Here is a 20,889-nt window from a genome sequence, read left to right on the forward strand (position 1 = left end):
TATGATATGAACAGGATCTGATCGATATCGCCTAAGCATAGACACATGGAAGACATTGTGGATCTTTTCCATCTCTGGTGGCAACGCTAATTGATATGCTACTGGTCTAATTCTTTTCAAAACTTTATAGGGTCCAATGAACCTAGGACTTAGTTTTTCTTTATGCTCAAAGCGAAGTACTTTCTTCCAATGTGATACTTTCAAGAATACCTTATCACCTACTTGAAATTCAATTTCTTTTCTTTTCAAATCGGCGTATGATTTTTATCTGTCTGAGGCCACTTTTATATTGTGCTGAATTACTTGAACATTTTCTTCTACTTCTTTAATCAAGTCTGGACCACACACTTCCCGATCCCTTAACTTGTACCAATTGAGTGGCGTTATACACTTCCTTCCATATAATGTTTCATATGGTGTCATCTTGATGTTGGATTGGTAACTGTTATTATAATCAAATTCAACAAGTGGTAAATATTTTTCCTACGATCCAATAAAATCAATCACGCATGCTCTCAACATATCTTCCAGAATCTGAATTGTTCGATCTGATTGACCATCAGTCTGAGAATGAAAAGCAGTGCTAAAATTCAATCGGGTACCCAAAGCTCCTTGCAAAGACTTATAAAATCTCTAAGTGAATCTAGGTTCTCTATTAGAAACTATTGAGATTGGAACACCATTTAGTCACACTATCTCCTTGATATACAATTCATCATATTTCTCCATAACAAAACTCTGTTCACATCGGGATGAAATGAGCATTCTTTGTAAGACGATCCACAATTACCCAAATCGAATCCTTTTTACCCGGCGATAAAGGCAAACCCGTTACAAAATCCATCGTAATTTTTTCTCATTTCCATTGAGGAATTGAGATCGGTTGTAATAATCCCGAAGGCACCTGATGCTCAGCTTTTACTTGTTGACAATTTAAGCACTTTGCTACAAATTCTGTAATATCTCTCTTCTTGCCTGGCCACCAAAAACGCTCTTTCAAATCTTGATACATTTTGTTTCCTCTTGGGTGCAACGTTAAAGGGCTACAGTGAGCTTCATACAAAATATCTCTTTTCAACTCGTCATCATAAGGAATACCACTCGATTTTTGAAATATATACACCCATTTGACTTGACCTCGAAATTCTTGAGTCCACCTTTCTCTACTTGTTCGAACCAAGTTACACACTTATTATCTTTCTTTTGCAACTCCTTAATATGTTCTAACAATAATGGCTTCAACATTAACTCTGCCATCAATGCACCATTTTCTTTCAGCATAATTCTAGCATCCAAGCTACGCAAAGCGGTAAAAGTCTTCCGAATAAGAGCATATACTACCACGTTGGCTTTCCCGGGATAGTAATCAATGATTACATTATAATCTTTTAGCAACTCCATCCACCTTCTTTGCCTCAAATTTAACTTCTTTTGCGTCAACAAATACTTCAAACTCTTATGATCGGTGAAGATGTAACAACGTTCACCATATAAATAGTATCGCCAAATTTTTAATAGAAAGACCACAACTGCTAATTTCAAATCATGCATTGGATAATTCTTTTCATGAGGCTTAAGCTATCTTGAAGCATAAGCAACTACCTTCCCATCTTGCATTAAGACACATCCCAAACCATTATGGGAAGCGTCGCTGAAAATTGTAAAATCCTTGTTTGATTCTAGTTGCACCAATACCGGAGCTTCTGTCAAAAATTTCTTTAATAATTCAAAGCTATTCTAGAAATCAGGAGTCCATTCAAAATGTACATCATTTCTTAATAATTTGTTTAAGGGCAGAGATATCATCGAAAAGTTTTTGAAAAACCTTCAATAATATCCTGCAATACCCAAGAAACTTTGAACTTTCGATACACTCTTCAGGATTTCCCAATCTAATATAGCTTTAACTTTATGAGGATCTACTTTAATGCCCTCTGCAGAAACCACATGTCCCAGAAATGCCATTTCAGACAACCAAAACTCACATTTAGAGAACTTTGCATAAAGGTTCTTGTCTCATAATGTTTGAAGAACCACACAAAGATGTACATCATGCTCATCTTTAGACTTTGAATACACCAAGATGTCATCAATAAAGACGACTATGAACTGATCAAAATACGGTTGAAAAATTCTATTCATCAAGTCCATGAACGTTGCAGGCATATTAGTTAGCCCGAATAGTATTACTACAAATTCGTAATGACCATACCGAGTCCTAAACGCCGTTTTAGGAACATCTTTGTCTTGGATCTTCAATTGATGATACACCTGAATGAAAATCAATCTTTGAAAACACTGCAGCTCCCTTGAGTTGATTAAACAAATCATTGATCCTTGGAAGATGATACTTGTTTTTTATGGTCACATTGTTAAGCTGACGATAATCTATATAGAGACACATCGAACCATCTTTCTTCTTTACGAATAACACTGAAGCACCCCAAGGTGACACGCTAGGTCTAATGAATCATTTTTCTAGAAGTTCCTGCAACTGAACTTTTAACTCTTTCAATTCTTTTGGGGTCATTCTATAAGGAGCCATTGAAATTGGTGTTGATTCAGACATCACTTCAATCTGAAACTCAACCTCCCTATCTGGAGGTAACAAAGGTAACTCATCCGGAAATACTTCTGGAAACTCTCTGACTATCGGAATATCTTCAAACTTCATTTATTTGACTCTTGTATCAGCTATATTAGCAATATACACTTGGAATTCTTGCAGCATTAACTTCCGGGCCAACATCAATGATATCACATTAGCTAAATAATTAATTCTTTCACTGACCACACTAACCTCTACTCCATCAAGACTTGTTATTTGAACTCGCTTAACTCTACAATCCACGTTGGCATAATAATGATAAAGCCAATCCATACCAAGAATAACCTCAAATTCATCAAATGGTAATTCCATTAGATTAACAGGGAATTCAATTCCCTGAATCCATATAGGACACACTCGACATACTTGTCTCACCCGAGCACTATTTCCTAATGGATTCGTCACAACCATCTCACTACGAATATGCTCTAACGGAAGGCTCAAATCTTTAACCATTTTACTACTTACATAGGAATAATTCGATCTTGGATCCATTAAAACTAAAACAAATTTACCAACTATCTGAAAAGTACCTGCAATGATTTCTGGATCATCACAATCTTCATTGGTCTTCAAGTTGTAAACCCGAGTGGTAGAGCGTACTTCAGGTTGAGCGGTCGACTCAGATTGATTTCTTACTCGACATCTACCTCTCATCAGTGCAACCGTGGATCTCTCTAATTGGGCAGGCTCTCCCGTCATCATTGGGCAGCCTCGAATAAAATGCCTTGCCTCTCCACACTTAAAGCAAGCTCTGGAGACTCTTCTCCAAACTCCACTATGGTTCTTCCCACAATGCTAACATTGTTTTGGCTTGTCCACTCTGAATTTCACCGAATAAACTTGTCTTGCTCTTCCCGGATTTGATCCTCAACCAGAGGATGCTGCGGATTATGCTCTGGTCTGAGGTCGAGAACTTGAACCTCTACTCTTATTTGATTGTGAAGAACTAGACGACGCACCAGATTTCTTATTTTAATGCATCATTTGCTCCACAAATCTTTCATTTTGAGCTCTTTCTAAAGATTTAGCTCGGTTCACTAGCTCTTGGAAGGAAGAGAGGTTAAGTGCCAACAATAACTCTTTCAATCGGGTTCGTAAACCCTCCACAAACCAATCACATGAGTCATTCTCTGTAGAAACTAACTCGACAGCAAACCGACTCAACTTGTTGAATTCACACTCAAACTCATACACCGTGTGATTCCCTTGCTTTAGGTTCATAAATTCCTGCTTCATCTGTCGGATGAACTGATCTCCTATATATTTGTTCTTAAACTCTTCTAGAAAGAAGAGTCAAGACACTTAATCCCTAGAAGATCTCATCGTCACATTCAACCACCAAATTCTGGCTTGACCTCTTAATAATGAAACTACATTATCTAATTTCTTCATTTCACAATAATGAAGATTCTCAAGTATAACCTTCAAGTCATTGAGCCATATATCGGCTGCAACTGGACCTTCTTCAGTTTCTTCCCCTAAGTTCAAGCACTCATAAACTTCTCAGCTCTTTAGAGATATTCATCTTAGGGGCTAAGGAGGCAGACGATTGGAAACGCGTCAAGATCGCGTCTAACGTCTGAAAGAAAGTCACGTGATCTTGCACAGGCACTCCAGGTTGTTCCTGCTCCTCACCCTACCTCCTTGGGGTAGGTGAGTTACTACTCTCCTTCATCCTATCTCCCACATCACTTCGGGAGCTTTCAAAGTTCGACATCTATTAAGATCAATTTACTAAAAGTGTTAGGAAGGATAATATATTGATCCCTTATCATATCAAAAAGACTTTATTAAAAATTGGCATGTACACTTTTTAAAACCAAAACGACTTTATTTCGAATTCTCTGATACCATTAAATGTAACACCCTTGACTATGAAAGAGTATCATCTGTATGCCAAGTTGAGAAAGTGTGAATTCTAACTTCGAGATGTGAGTTTTCTTGGTTATATTGTGTTTGCTAGTGGTATCCAGGTTGATCCGAACAAGATCAAGACTATTGTAAGTTAGAAGTAACCCAAGAATATCTCTCTTGGGTTTAGTTGGGTGCTATATATATTTTTATCGAGGGGTTCTCCATCATTGTTTCCCTTTTAACGAAGATACTCAGGAATAATATTCATTTTGATTAGGGTGATGCTCAGTAAAAGAGCTTTGAGAAACTTAAAACAGCTTTGTCTCAGGCTCCAGTTCTAATTCAACCTGAGCCCAGGAAAGATTTTATAGTTTATAGTGATACTTCACGCTTTGGACTTGGTTGTCCTGATGAAGGAGGGAAGGGTAGTCGCCTATGCAACCCGTCAGTTGAGGTCGCATGAGTGTAATTACCTGACCCATGATATGGAGTTGGTAGATGTGGTATTTGCTTTGAATATCTGGGGACACTATCTCTATAGAGAGAATTGTTATATTTTTACTAATCATAAGAGTTTGAAATATTTTCTTACCTAAAAAGAACTCCAAAATATAATAGAGTAACCTCACCTAAAAAGAACTCCAAAATATAATAGAGTAACCTCTTGATGCCAAGTCTGCTAGTCTACTATTGATGCCAAGTCTGCTAGTCTACTGTTGGATAATATCTGAAAAATTAAAAATTAAAGAGTGACCTAAAAATCCTAGTGTGCTCCTTGTGGTGTATAAAAATATTTAGATAAATACTTCGGTAAATTATTTTATAAAACAAACATTTAAAACTTGAACACCTCTAATTCAAACACTAGAATATGTAAGTTCCCCTAAACCATACACCCACATGTACACCAGGTAAGAACCTTATACTATAGCATAAGGACATACAGTAAGGGCTTACCATGTGCACAAAGCAGAAGAGAATGTGGTAAGCTCTTACAAGTGATAGATTAAGCCTGATATACTTCCTCCAATCATACCCCCAATGACAGTAAATATGCATTTGTTTGAGTGAACATAGTAGTTTAATATTTTAAAACATGAAAACATGACATATTCTAGAATCAGATACAGAAATACAATAACCAAATGTCATGTCAAAAGTTTACGGTAAATCAAATATCAGAACTTAATGCATACGGTAAATCAGATATCATGAAGTCAAAATTTTAAATATCATCAAAAATCCAAAACAATTCAGATAGATAGTTCAAAATAGTAATGTAACACCATCAGGAACATACTTGTATCGATATAAGAAGTCTGGTATGATAGACTACTATCGGGTCTGCCTATCATGGTTAGCGGCAGTGCTAGATACTAGGAGTCGAAAGAACTATATAAAAATCCTAGTAAAATAAATAATAAACTTTAATTAAATAATTTACAAAAAACTACGAGTAGCTCTCGAAGAACGTGTGTCGTGTTGATATACCGGACGAGCAACACCGGATCTAGTCGACCCTTGATCAAGGGAATCATAAGTATCTTCATAAAAATATAATCTCATATTAATTCCATAATGAAATCCCAAATAAAAATGCAAAAATGATAAAATACTAACCATTTTCAGTTTAACGGGATTATTTTGGGTTTTCATATCATAATTTGGCAAAACGAACCGTAAAATCGAACTTAGAACGTTAAAAAAGTCAAGAGATAGGTTTTTGAAAAAAGTCAATGGTCAAAGTCAACGCTGCCAACGACGGTATTCAATGGTAAAAATCGGCAGTCAATGGTGGTTGACAGGGTCAACGGTCAACATCTCAATGGGTGTGGCTCGATTGGTCTAGTTTGATTGGATTGATTTGGTCCAGTTTAATTGGATTGGTCTGGTTGGGTCGATTTAGTTGTTCCATTCGGGAATTGGGTCAAATGAAATTCAGTTGGATGGGTTTTGGGTTGGGTTACAAATGGGTTATGTCAAACGGGTTAGCGGGTCAGATTGAATAGCTTCTAGAAGCCTAACAGGCGAAGAATAAGCCCCATGCGAAACGACGACGTGTGGGAGGCGCATGTGGCCTTGTTTTTGGTCAAAACAATTCATAAAAAAATCTAAAATGCATTTTAATTGATTTTGAGACACTTACTAAGCTTGGTTCACGTCGGTGTATGACGAGGAGCTTGATTACTCTATGTCAAAATCTTGCTATTGCTCACCCCTCCACACACTGACGACAAAACTACAAAATAGAAATCGGTGGACTCGAGGGAAACAAGTATTCTAATGGTATAGGCGGTGTAGTAAATAGAGCTATGGTGGTGACGAAGTGTTGTTTAAAGTTTCTTGGAGAAAGTTTTTTAAAAAAGAAATGTTAGAGAGAGATTTTTGTGTTTCAAAATAGGAAATGGAAAAATCATGTCATTGGTCCCTGAGTTTTTGTTTCTGTCTAAATTAGATTTGAAATTAATTAAAAATTTACTTTAGTCCCCGAATTTAACTTAATTTCAATTTAATCCCTACAATTAATATTAGAAAAATGTACCCCTAAGTTAGGGGTGTGATAACTCTCCCCCTTAAAAGAAATTTCATCCTCAAAATTTACATGGTTTGAACAGATGCGGAAACTGAACCTCCATCGATTACAATGTCTCACAGGTAGCTTCTGCGGGATTGCGGTTGCTTCACAAAATGTTAACCATCAGAATCTGCCTATTCTGAATAACTCTCTCATCTCAGTCTAAAATATGAATATATTACTCCTCATAAGACAAATCAGGCCTTAAATCCACATCCTCAATCTGAATGATGTGACCTAGATCCGAACAACATCGCCTCAACATAGAAAACATCATGAATTCGACTAAGCTGGGGAGGCAACTCAAGCTGATAAGAAACAGGTTCAACTCTCTTTAGAATATGATACGACCCAATGAATCTCGAACTTAGCTTACCTTGTGTACAAATCTCAACATATTCTTTCACACACACCTTCAAGATAAAGAGATTGTATAACAAGTCCCTTAGTTGGCACATAGTGATATAATCTATTGATGCGGAGACTCAAATGTAGTAATGCTACTCGGATTAATAGGAGGGGTCGGCTAGACTTTACTTTTAGTCATGCGACAATATAGAACATGATAATTCATTTCAGCCACTCATGAGCTTTGAAAGTCCGAGTTTGCATATCATGAGAACAACTACAAGATGACGGTTAAAGACATATCCAAGTGATTGAAGAAAATATTTTGATTTGATGCTCTAGGAGCTTAAGAAATGCTCATGCCGGATTATGTTGAGTGGAGGAGACTAAGGAAAAATGACAATATCCCAGTAGCTGATAGTGAGGATACTCGATCCATGGAGGAACATCTCAAAGCTGTCACATCCGTACTAGAAATAGTAAGAAGTGAATTTGAAGTAGAACATAAAGAATGAGAAGTAAAATTGAAGAAGTTTGAAGATGAGAGGTTCCAATTACAAAATGATACAAGTATCCGAAAAGATAGGGTAAACAAAACGAAAAGGGAACGAAAGAAAATCCGTGACGAATTGAAGGAACTATGGAAATTGAACTAAGAGTAGGCTCAGAAAAATGCCAACTTGAAGTGATCATCATAAATGTGAAAGGATGAAGCAATCAACCTGAAGAAGAAAAATGAAGACATAGAGGTACTGAAAAATTGATTGAGAACCTCTTGAAAACAACTATCATATAGTCAATACCAGAACAAGAGGCTGAAAACCATGGTGACTGACTTGGAAAAAATCTCTTTAATGTCAGCAAGAGCGAGATGACAAGGCCATGAAGAAATCCATCATTGAGTTAGAAAGCATTGTGGATAGTTTAAAAAAGCAAGCACCAGATAGTTCCCTACGATGGAAGACTCTAGTTGCAATTTAAGTGGGAACAAGCTCAATGAAAAGTGAAGGTCAGAGATGAAGTCATCCGATACTTCCTAAAGTAAGTTTGAAATATAGCTCGTCACTTGTGTAGTCTGGAAAGAGAAGTTGGGGTAGTAAAGTAGGGTATTCAACTAGTGAATAATGAATCAATGAGACTTGTCAACCTACCAGAGGATGCCTATAGTTTAGAGGAACTAGCTCAAGTGTACTTTTAAATGTTTTTGGTCTCGTTGTAATAACACTTTTGCCTCAATGAAGGCTACTTTATTATGATATGACTTTTTTCGATCAACGCCTCAAAATCTTCATGCATTCATCATACATTTTGCATTTTAATTCAACTAACTTCTTACTATGCATTCATTATAAAAACTTAAATGACTAACAAATATTGTTTTATTCAAAAAGGAAAAAACATTGGACCTATCACATCCACATAACACTCGATTCAAGACCAAGCAAATCAAAAGTAGACTCAAAGAGATCAAAGATAACTTTGCTAAGCTGTAAAAAGATTTGGAGGATAGAATAAAACAGAACCATAAGACTACTATAGACACCATCACTAAGAATCAAAGTAACATGGTCGATCAGATTGAGTCCAAGTTGACAGGATTGAACTTTGCAAACGTCTTTAGGGCGGGGGTTCTGAAGAAGTAGTGGTGCCGCCGCCATCATCAAAGTTAGTAATTACACACAAAAAATTCAGGGGTACATGAGGGACTCTTCTACCATAAAGTCATATGATAGGTACTACAACCTATAACAACATCATTTTTCCTGGATTTTCACTGAATATCAGAGATTTTAAAGATTTTACGTGATTGAGGTGATGGAAGTGATCGGTGAAGGGTGCGTGGGTGGTCAACCACGATGGTAGTGACCTAGATGACTAGCGGCGGTTGCAGTTAGGGTTGAGCAAGAAAATCAAAAAATAGATCTGAACTGGATTATATGATTCGATTCTATTTTTTTAATTTACGGTTCGATTTTGGTTCAATTTTAAAAAATAAATATACAATTCAATTTGATTTTACTTTTTTCATATGAAAATCGTTTGAACCGAATCAAATTAAATAAAAAAAATAAGTATCCAAAATAAGTTCATTTTGAATTTTTTATAAGACAAAATTAAATAAGTAAAATCTTAAAACTAATAATATTTTTTTTATAAAATTATATATTTGCACTCGTTTAAGTTTTAAGTTTGCTTTTTTTAGAGGTTGAGTTTGAAAAATAGTAAATAGTAAAAAACCACAAAATTGAACCGAACCAAAAATCACAATTTTATGCAATTTGATTTTGATTTTGATTTCAACTTCAAATTTTAAAAACCTGTAAAGTGCGATTTAGTTCATATTTTAGTGAAAAACCCAAATGAACCGAACTGAATATACCTCCAACTGCAGTCGACATGGATAGAAGAATTTGAAATTAAAGTTTTTAAAGTTTTAAATTTTTTTAAGATTTAAAAAAATAATTTTTTTGAAAAATATAATTTTAAGTTTTTAAATTAAAATAAATTTTTTAAAATTTTATAAACGTGATAAATGTCATCTAACAATTTTTTTAAACGGCGGCTATTATATATCATCTAAATATTAACATTGGTAACTTTAAAAACCTGAATTAACCACGAAATTAAAACATCTAAATAAGAAAATAAGTATTATTTATTTATTAAACTATCTTAAAAACACTACATTAAATTTCTTTAATTGATTGTTATTTTTAAAAGAAGAGTTTTAGTAGTGAAAACTCGAAAGGTCCGCTTTAAAGGAAAATAGCTTAATTTCCCCGCCACTGAGAAACCCTCGACTGATTGATTGAATGAATGAATGAACCCTATTTTTTATATACATGCGCTTTAACGCTCCCACCTCTCTTCCTTTCCCGGTTACTAACCTCTCTCTATGCCTTTCCCCCTTTCGATTTCATTTTAAAAAGAAAAGGGAAAACCAGCACAAACTTTTAGCTACGGTTGTATAGTGCAAGGGCCCCTAAAAATAAAGCCTCGGGGGCTCTTATTTTCCGGTCTAGTCACATTTCCCCCTTTCTGATTCTAGGGTTTTTACCATGTCGTGGGTGGAGGAGATTGTACTGCGTGATGTCACCAATGCGGGGCTCGTCGTCAGCGACCGTATTGGCCGTGAGGTGGCGTCCCAGTTGGATCTCGAGGAAGCTTTGGAAGCTTCCAGATACGCCAGTCATCCCTACTCCACTCACCCCAGAGAGGTAAATTTTGCCCAATTTACCTCTAAAACCTAGTCTTTAATGTTTCTCTCAGCTATTCAGTCAAAATCTGATGGATAATTGGATACTTGATTTCATTCACTTGTTTAGATGTTTTTGTTTTCTGTCCCAAAAATAATGAGTTAGTATTTTTCCTCCATTTTTGTTGAATTTCAGTGGTTGAAATGTGTTTAGTATTATGTTCTTCTTTACAGGTGTTAAGCATTCACTGGGGTTTCTAAAATGCTGTTCACTTTTTTTTTGGTTATCTCACATTTGATATATTTTGTGTGTAATTAATTTAGTCTTAAACTAAGTGTGCTATCTTTAAGTTCCGTTAATCCATATCATGTTCTGCATTCAGTTAGTCGGCATGGATGTTTACTGCTATTTTCATTTTGGCGTATTTTGAGCTCATTTCATGTTCCTTCCTTGTATCTTTTAAGCATAATTTGCAGTCCTGCATTTTGGTGGAAACATTTACATGCCTAAATAGATGGGATGGTTTGAGATGAGTTACTCTCCTTATTAATGAAATTATCCTTCATATTCCACTGCAGTGGCCTCCTTTGATTGAGGTGGAGGATACTTGGGAGCTACCTCCAGTACTTATAGAAAGATATAATGCTGCTGGTGGAGAAGGAACTTCATTATGTGGAATATTTCCAGAGATACGTAGGGCATGGGCTTCTGTGGATAATTCTTTGTTTCTTTGGCGTTTTGACAAATGGTAAAATTTTTGTTGCTTGTTTCGATTTATTGTTTTGTAATTTTTCATTTATGTGACCACCCATTTCATTATTGTGAGTTTTAGCTGACTGCTTGTTGAATGTCTATAAAATGATAAGCTATCCTTTTGGAATGAATATGAATCTCTTAGATGTAGAGAAGGTACTTGGAGGAGGCAACTATTTTTTTTTACATAATTTTATAATTTGAAATAAATTTGGTAATTTGTAACCATTTGATATGGAAAGTGATTTGCTAAAAGAAGAGGTGCCATTTTGCTAAAACACGAGCAGTTGTTTATTGCATTGATGGTTGTGAAAATATATCTCCAAGAAGCTGTTTCTTTGATTCAGGATTGAAGGGTTAAAAAGCTATATCCAAAGTAGCATTTGTGGACTACAATGTGCAAGTCAATCTTAAAAAGTACTAAAAGGAATTCAATATGAAAATAGGTTGGGATGATTAAAATGATGTCTGGTTGAAAGCAATAGGCAATCAGGTGCTGGAATTTTCTGGATATTTTGTAATAATAAATGTCTGAAGAATGAGGGTTTTATATTTTGAGAGTTGGTTTTACTCATACTTTTGTTCTTACACTCATTATGTTATCTACCATTGGTGGCTATCTAGCCATGTAGATGGGCTTGACTAGGTTCATTGCTCTGTTGTGAAAGGTCAACTTGTTTTCTTGACTTTTAGCCATAACGCTAATGAGTGTTTCCATGGAGACAGTTTGTTGGTTCTTACATTTTTTATCAAGCTAAAAAGGCAACTGGTTCTGTTGTTATTTTTTTCTTAGATGTCACTTTTTAACGGCGAGAACAGTATAGATGAGCAATGGTGTGATTTTACCTTCCTTTTCCTATTCATAATGTTCTAGGGTAACTGTGCAGAGATGTAGCATAAAGATTTTAAGCTTTATTGTAAAGTGGGAACTTGCTACCTAGATAAGAGGTTGTTTATCTGAAGAGAGTAATGTCTATCAATTGTAATGTTTGTCATTGAATCTTGCTTTCTAAAGCACTGCCAATTTATATACATGGCAATCCACAACTGCCATTAAGTCGAATAATTTGTTGGATGAAATATTAAGGCCCTTGTTGGTTGTCTCTATTTGATATATCCAGCATTTAGTTGGCCTAGTATCTTTTTCTTTGTCAATCGCTTGGGTGCATCATGATGGATAGATAGCCTCCACCCTTCCCCCCCCCCCCTTTGAATCCTTCCGGGAACCATTCTTTGGTCAGCTGAATCTAGGACCTGCAAACTTCACCCATAAAGAGATGGTTCTTGAACAGCTAACTGAATTCAGTGTTTATAATTTTTTAGAAATAAAGTGCTTGTCTTCTGCTATGCTGTCTATTTATTTGATTTTTATTTGTTTAACACTTGTCACGTCTTTATTTTTTGATCAGGGATGGCCAATGTCCTGAATACAATGTGGAGGAACAAACTATATGTGCTGTTGGGCTCGCCAAATCTAGACCTGGCATTTTTATTGAAGCTATACAGTATCTTCTAATATTAGCAACTCCCGTTGAGGTAAAAATTTGGCTTTTATTTGCCTTTGAAAGATGTTATTTATGAATATCCTATTTATGATTTCAAGTATAGGATTGATAAAGTATCCTATTTCTAAACGATTCCTTTGGACATGGATTTCTCCCTTTTGAATTGTATCCAATGTTGGCAAGTGCATAAGGTGTAGTATAGGTGCTATGGCCCTTATATTACCTGAGGTGCAATGTGCAAAAATGCACTTGGTCGATTGAAGGCACATATACATAAATAATATCAAATAAAATTTATATTAATAAACTAGGTTTGAGTTAACTTCATTTAATAAATTGAAATGATTGTTCAAGTTTAATCCATTCCCTAATCTATTTCAAGAAATTTTATGGCTTTGGGACAAAAAGCAAAGGAAAATGGTTTTGTTATGAAGGAGAAAATAAGGGCAAGACTTTCTGTTTTTGAATACAAGCAGAGTAACACGTTTTATTTTGTATTTTATACCAGCATTTGTCCTCTGTTTCATAAATGAAAAATGAGCGCAGTCTTCAGAGCGCAAAGTAAGAGAATAAGGAAAGAGTAGAAATGGAGAAAAGAAAAGAAAATTGAGAGCGAACAAGAAAGAAGTACGAAGCATATTAAAATACTTTTTCTAGAAGCTTCTTTATTGAAGTTTTTTTACCCTAATAAAGTTTTGGAGGCTGTGGCTTATTTATTTTTAAGAAAACCTTTTGATATAATATAATACCTTTTTCAATCTATTATGAAGATTAATTATTGGTCCTTTTTTCTTTTAACTTTTATAATAAAAACTGATAAAATTTAAAAAAGACAAGAAGCAGAAATCCATGAGGCTTTTTTCTCAAGCATCCCATTTTTAGTGTTTAAAAACCATAGCCAAAAGCAAACATAGGTGCAAAAAGCTCCCATCTAGAAGGTATTGAGGTGTTAATTCTATCTAGTGCTGACAATACTGATTTTATCAACTTTATTGCACTCTTAACATCATTATTTATTTTGTAGGCAGTTTCTATTGACTTTTTCTCACTAATTTATCCTAGCTTGTACGATAATGAAATCAAATTTTCTTACTAGCTTTGCTTGTTATCAGTTGATTCTTGTAGGAGTTTGCTGCTCTGGAGGGGGTGATAATACTGATCCTTATGCAGAAGTTTCACTGCAGTCTTTGCCAGAATATACAATACCTTCTGATGGAGTTACCATGACTTGTATCACTTGTACTGATAAGGGTCGTATTTTCATGGCTGGCCGTGATGGCCACATCTATGAGCTGCATTACACGACTGGTTCAGGTTGGCATAAGCGTTGCCATAAAGTTTGCCTCACTGCAGGTGTAGGGAGTGTTATTTCAAGGCGTGTTCTGCTACTTAATTCTTCTGGCTTGTGTGGTTGTTTTGTTTTTTCAATAATTTCACCTGCACATTTAGAAGTTTTCTGTACACATGATTTGTCTCCTTATTATAAAAGTGTGAGACAACCTCATAATGAGGACCTTGAGTACTTGTGGTTTGGTAAGTGTTTAAATATGCTTTTAAAACAGAGATCTTTGTTGGTTTTCCAGGTGGGTTATACCAAATGTGTTTAAGTTTGGAGCTGTAGATCCCATTGTTGAAATGGTTGTTGATAACGAAAGGCAGATTCTATATGCAAGAACTGAAGATATGAAAATTCAAGTTTTTGTTATGGGGCCAAGCGGTGACAGTCCATTGAAGAAAGTGGCCGAAGAAAGGAGTTTGTTAAATCAGAAAGATGCACATTATGGAGGCAGACAAACAACAGCACAGAGAGTGTCAAATCGACCAGCAAAACCATCTATTGTTTCAATTTCCCCTTTATCCACTCTAGAATCGAAGTGGCTGCATCTTGTTGCTATTTTATCAGATGGTAGAAGAATTTACCTTTCCACCTCCTCATCTAGTGGAAGTAATAGTACTGTTAGAGGTTTGGGCGGATTTAACAATAATCACCACAGGCCAAGCTGTTTAAAAGTTGTAACCACTAGGTCTTCGCCTCCTTTAGGTGTCAGTGGTGGACTTACCTTTGGCGCAATGTCATTGGCTGGTAGGACTCAGACTGAGGATCTTTCACTGAAGGTAGAAACAGCATACTACTCTGCTGGAACACTTGTTCTTTCTGATTCGTCACCACCAACCATGTCTTCTCTTCTCATTGTGAGCAGAGATTCAAGCTCGCAGTCATCTCTGTCAGGTAATTTAGGAGCAAGTGCTCGGAGTTCCCGAGCATTACGAGAATTTGTATCTTCCTTGCCCGTTGAAGGACGAATGCTCTTTGTGGCAGATGTTCTTCCCTTACCAGATACAGCTGCAACTGTGTTATCACTGTATTCGGAGCTTGAATTTTGTGGATTTGAAAGCTCAGTTGAGTCCAGTGATAAGGGATCAGGAAAGTTGTGGGCTAGAGGTGACCTTTCAACTCAACATATACTGCCAAGAAGGAGAATGGTTGTTTTCAGTACCATGGGCATGATGGAAGTAGTTTTCAATCGGCCTGTTGATATTTTGAGAAGATTGTTGGAGTTGAACTCTCCAAGACCCATATTAGAGGATTTCTTTAATCGTTTTGGTGCTGGTGAAGCAGCTGCAATGTGTTTGATGCTAGCTGCAAAGGTAGTTCATTCTGAAAATCTTATAAGCAATATTGTTGCCGAGAAGGCAGCTGAAGCATTTGAGGACCCAAGAATTGTTGGAGTGCCACAAGTTGAAGGTACAAGTGGGTTATCAAATACTAGAACAGCTGCTGGGGGTTTCAGCATGGGGCAAGTTGTTCAGGAGGCTGAGCCAGTGTTCTCAGGTGCTCATGAAGGGCTCTGCCTGTGCTCATCAAGGTTTCTGTTTCCTGTTTGGGAGCTCCCTGTTATGGTTGTGAAAGGTGGTTATGATGCAGCATCAGGAAATGGGCTGCTTGCATGCAGACTTGCTGTTGGGGCTATGCAAGTCCTTGAGAACAAGATTCGTGCTTTGGAGATGTTCTTAAGGTCTAGAAGGAACAAAAGAAGAGGGCTTTATGGATGTGTAGGTGGTTTAGGTGACATGACTGGTTCTATTTTGTATGGAACTGGTTCAGAATTAGGAGCTGGTGATAGGAGCATGGTGAGAAACTTATTTGGTGCTTATTCCCGTAGTGTGGAATCTAATGGTGGTGGAACATCAAATAAAAGACAGCGATTGCCGTATAGTCCTGCTGAATTGGCTGCAATGGAGGTGGGGTGGAATTTCTTGATGCATCCATTTATCATGTACCAGGCCCTAGGCCTTATATCTGTTTCTTACAAAAGTCTTGTGCTACAGGTGAGAGCAATGGAGTGCATCCGGCAGTTGCTTCTTAGGTCTGCTGAAGCTCTGTTTTTACTACAACTTGTTTCTCAGCATCATGTAACACGCTTGGTCCAGGGATTTGATGCTAATATCCGCCAGGAATTGGTTCAGTTGACATTTCACCAACTTGTTTGTTCTGAGGAGGGTGATCGCCTTGCTACAAGAATTATTTCTGCTTTGATGGAGGTAATTGAATCTTATATGAAGTATCATAGAAGTTCAGCATATGAGCTCTTTTTTTAATTCCCAAGATTTTCTTTTCTTCTAAATGTATATAAGAGTTTCTAAATGATTGTGCTAATAAATGTTGTTTCTTGCTCCAGTATTATACTGGCCCTGATGGCAGGGGTACTGTGGATGATGTAAGTGGGAAATTACGTGAGGGATGTCCAAGCTATTTCAAGGAGTCTGATTATAAGTTTTTCTTAGCTGTGGAATGTCTTGAAAGAGCTGCTGCAACTCCAGATCCTGTTGTGAAGGAAAATCTTGCCAGGGAGGCCTTTGAATTCCTAAGTAAAGTTCCAGAATCTGCTGATTTAAGAACTGTCTGCAAACGGTTTGAGGACTTAAGGTGATTTTATCATTCAATTTAGAGGATAGCATATGATTTCTGTAACAAGATATTTTTTAAATCATATTCTTACGTCTTTAACTTGAAACTTTGCTGTAGATTTTATGAAGCTGTTGTTTGCTTACCCCTACAGAAAGCTCAGGCACTTGATCCTGCAAATGATGCTCTCAATGAGCAAATTGATCGAGAAATCAGAGACTATGCAATTGCCCAGCGTGAACAGTGCTATGAGATAATTACTAGTGCTTTACACTCTCTGAAAGGTGAGGGCTCACAGAAGGAATTTGGGTCTCCTGTTAGGCCTGCTGCAGTTCGATCTGTCCTTGATGATGCTTCACGCAGAAAATATATATGCCAGATTGTTCAGCTTAGTGTTCAATCACCTGACAGATTATATCACGAGTACTTGTATAGAACTATGATCAATTTAGGCCTTGAGAATGAGCTGTTGGAATATGGAGGTCCTGATTTGGTGCCTTTTCTGCAGACTGCTGGTTGTGAACCTGCACAAGAGGTGGCTTTATTTATTTATTTCTGTGATCTTTCATGTCTTTTTTCAAAATTTTGACTGTTACAACCTGTGAACAAGTTTTCTTTCTTCAGAGCTTAGATGATGAATTGCCGTAACAGTTTTTTCCTTCATTTTTAATATGTTTCTATCATTTTCCATTTAGGTTCGAACTCTATCTGCATTGACAGCAGCAACCCCTTCAGTGGGTCAACCTGGAGCTCCTATTCATTCTAATCAAGCCAAATACTTTGATCTTTTGGCTCGATATTATGTCTTGAAGCGACAGCATTTGCTTGCAGCTCATGTACTGTTGAGGCTGGCTGAAAGACGCTCGATTGATGGGAGCGCTGCTCCTAGTCTTGAACAGAGGTTGATTGCTTTCATTTTGTCAATTTTTATTCATTTCTTTGTAGAGTTGTGGGTTGTAATCAGTAAATTAAACTCCATAAGCATGTACTGATCGGATTTCTGGCTGTCGTATTGAAAATCCAAATTTGTTCTTACCCTTCAATCCATTTAATCTCAGATTCAAGGTTAAGGGGAGAGCTGTTATTCAGCTTTTCGGAGTGCTACACACATTTGACATGTAGTAATTAGTCAAATGCATCCAAACTGTTAGTGGTTTTTAAAACGAGTTTTATAATTGGCGTTGAATGAACTTTTAATTGTAGTTGTAAAAGGGGTGGGGGACTCATTCCTTGTCACAATGCTCTGTCTGAACTTTCTTGTTTTGTTTGTCAATGCCAGGCGTCAATACCTAAGTAATGCTGTTCTCCAGGCCAAGAGTGCTAGTAACAATGATGGTCTGGTAGCTTCTAGCCGGGGTGCTTTTGACAGTGGACTGTTGGACTTACTTGAAGGGAAACTTGCTGTTCTTCAGTTTCAGATAAAAGTAAAAGAGGAATTGGAGGCAATTGCTACCAGGTTAGAAGCTACACCTGGTACATCAGAATCTGTTCAAAATGGATCTGCTGCTGATAGCAGGTTTAATGGTGATGCCAAATTAGCAAATGCTGCACGAGAGAAGGCCAAGGAGTTATCTTCAGATTTGAAGAGCATTACTCAGTTGTATAATGAATATGCAGTTCCTTTTGAACTTTGGGAGGTATAGATTCTGGTTTTTAATTCTCCTTCTCTTTGTTTCCTTTCTGTCAGCAGAGATTTTGCATATAAAATGAAAGGTGAGAATATATTCATAAATAAATACACATTCTTAATTTGGGATCCGACAATGAGCAAATGAGTAGCAAAATGAGGGGTGGAGAGAGAATTATATCTTAGATATAGTATTCTTCACTTGTAAGTAGATAATTGAAATTTTCTTAAACTGAATTGTGTTTCCAAATGTTTTAAGATGTTGCTAGGAATTGTTTTACATTGTGTCTGTTTTGGGTTAATTAGGTTCTCTTGGATAAAGCTTCCATCAACATAGCTCAATTTCCCGATTTAGTACTATTTCCCTTTAACTAATCATGTGATAACTTTTGTTCCTATATTATTATTCTTGTTAATAATGAGACTCTTTGCCTTTTCATTTCTTCTTTTAGATATGCCTGGAAATGTTGTATTTTGCAAACTATTCAGGTGATGCTGATAGTAGCATTATCCGAGAAACGTGGGCTAGACTTATTGATCAAGCTCTTTCAAGGGGCGGAGTTGCCGAGGCTTGCTCCGTTTTGAAGCGGGTTGGTTCTAAAGTGTATCCTGGAGATGGAGCTGTTTTACCTCTGGACACTCTATGCCTTCATCTAGAGAAGGCTGCAATGGTATATCTTCCTTTTAGCTAGTTTCAATTTAGTTGTGTAAAAAGCAATAGTTTATTCGATTCTCATCATGGTAGCTTTGTTAAATGGCAATTGGTTATTGTTTTATTGAATACTTGGTTTTCTTCGAAACATGTTCGACTTTGTAGGAGAGAGTGGAATCTGGAATCGAATCTGTTGGGGATGAAGATGTGGCCAGAGCTCTTCTCGGTGCTTGCAAGGGTGCATCTGAACCCGCATTGAACACTTACGATCAATTATTATCAAATGGGGCTATTTTGTCATCACCAAACCTCAGATTACGCCTTCTCCAATCAGTGCTGGTGGTACTTCGTGAATGGGCAATGTCTGTATTTGCACAGAGATTGGGCACGACTGCTGCTGGGGCTTCTTTAATATTAGGCGGAACATTCTCACCGGAACAGACGATGGCTCTAAATCAAGGGATTCGAGACAAGATCACTAGTGCAGCCAACAGGTCAGCTTCTTCGTGTTTGGCTTATTAAACATAGTCTTAAATTTAGCATATGTTTTGTGATTTTTAACATAGACTGTTTGGGATTTTACAGGTACACGACGGAGGTGAGGAGATTGGCACTTCCACAGAGTAGAACTGAGACAGTTTATAGAGCATTTCGAGAACTTGAAGAATCTTTAATTTCACCACTCTCTTTTGACCGATATTGAGCAAAGTTCAAACTTTGTTTTGTTGTTGTATGAATAATAAACAAATTGTATTTCATTTCAAAATTCTCTCCTTTTTCTTTTAGAGGAAATATCGAATTATCCTTTAATTCTTTGTGCTAATATAAAATTATCTCAAATCTTCTACAAATGGAGAATATAAAATCCGAGGCATTCAATTACTGTTTATGATTTGAAGGGATTAAAGCAGCCTAGGTCTCTAATCAACTGATGCAAGAATATCTCTATTTTCATTAACACAGGATTGTTAATTTATCGAATATTAATTATAGAAGTTGTATTATATTTTTTAGTTAAGTAGATTATTTAAATAAAATTTTATCATAAATAAAAAGTATTAAAGCAATTGAATTACTGAGTTAAAAATGAGTTCGAGAGGATTAGTTAGTACACTCACAATGTTGAAGATTAATATATTATCTATTAGGTTTAAATATAAAATAAATGCTCAAACTATATCTCTTTTCACGAATATGTGCCTAAACTATTTTTGGCTCATCTAGATGTTACAAACATTATTATTTTAAGTGTCTCAATTCTAAAGACCGTTAAAAAATATCGTTAAGTGACACGTGTCACAAATTTATAATTTTAATATTTTTTATATATATTTTTTAAAAATATAAAATAAAAAAAAAACCAACGCGTGCCTCCCCTCCCCCTCCCTTCCCCTGCTCTCCCTCCCTCTCTTTCGTGGATTTAATTTTCATGGCCAAACGGCCAAAATTCAAACGGGCGGCCTATCAAAGGCCAAGGGACAACTGATTACCACGATCAATTAAATCAATTTAAGAGATTGAGTATTTAAGATTTTAGGGATTGAAATTTAGAGATTTGAGAATTTTAGATTTGAGATGAAATTAAGAGTTGTAATCGGTTAGTAGGTGATTGGCAACGTATGGGTGGCCCGCCACCGACGAATGGGTGGCCGGAGATGACCAACTGTTTGAGTAAAGAGGACTAAAATAAGAGATTTTAAGAGTTTAGGTTTTTTTGGTATTTTAGAAAAAAATCGAAAATAAAATATTTTCGAGTATTTTAAATAAAAATTTAAAATTATTAGATTGTGACACGTATCACTTAACGGAATATTTTACGGACGTTAGCACTAAGACACCTAAAATAATAATGTTTGTAAC

At 36.3% G+C, this 20,889-nt stretch overlaps 2 protein-coding genes across 4 annotated transcripts; one reads left to right on the forward strand and one right to left on the reverse strand.

Moving 5' to 3' along the window:
* Positions 1-2,470: 2,470 nt before the first annotated feature.
* Positions 2,471-3,064, reverse strand: LOC120149169. Its single transcript, XM_039162054.1, has 2 exons — positions 2,801-3,064; positions 2,471-2,668 (listed from the first exon to the last, which is right to left on the reverse strand). The coding sequence occupies exons 1-2, from the start codon at positions 3,062-3,064 to the stop codon at positions 2,471-2,473; spliced, it is 462 nt and encodes a 153-aa protein (XP_039017985.1).
* A 7,148-nt stretch (positions 3,065-10,212) lies between these two features.
* LOC120149142 (nuclear pore complex protein NUP155-like) lies at positions 10,213-19,826 on the forward strand. Of its 3 annotated transcripts, XM_039162031.1 has the most exons (13): positions 10,230-10,606; positions 11,164-11,333; positions 12,748-12,874; positions 13,956-14,218; positions 14,427-16,086; positions 16,174-16,386; positions 16,524-16,771; positions 16,871-17,285; positions 17,446-17,651; positions 18,030-18,387; positions 18,830-19,048; positions 19,195-19,523; positions 19,615-19,826. In XM_039162031.1, the coding sequence occupies exons 1-13, from the start codon at positions 10,448-10,450 to the stop codon at positions 19,730-19,732; spliced, it is 4,485 nt and encodes a 1,494-aa protein (XP_039017962.1). In that variant the 5' UTR covers positions 10,230-10,447; the 3' UTR covers positions 19,733-19,826. The 3 variants fall into 3 exon arrangements, with proteins under 3 accessions (XP_039017964.1, XP_039017962.1, XP_039017963.1); XM_039162033.1 differs by lacking the exons at positions 19,195-19,523; positions 19,615-19,826 and having other exon boundaries at positions 10,213-10,606; positions 18,030-18,206; positions 18,290-18,387; positions 18,830-18,967; XM_039162032.1 differs by lacking the exons at positions 10,230-10,606; positions 11,164-11,333; positions 12,748-12,874 and having other exon boundaries at positions 14,106-14,196.
* Positions 19,827-20,889: the final 1,063 nt, after the last annotated feature.

The sequence above is a fragment of the Hibiscus syriacus genome, unplaced genomic scaffold, assembly GCF_006381635.1.
Source record: "Hibiscus syriacus cultivar Baekdansim isolate YM2019G1 unplaced genomic scaffold, ASM638163v2 tig00110989_pilon, whole genome shotgun sequence".
Taxonomy (NCBI): domain Eukaryota; kingdom Viridiplantae; phylum Streptophyta; class Magnoliopsida; order Malvales; family Malvaceae; genus Hibiscus; species Hibiscus syriacus.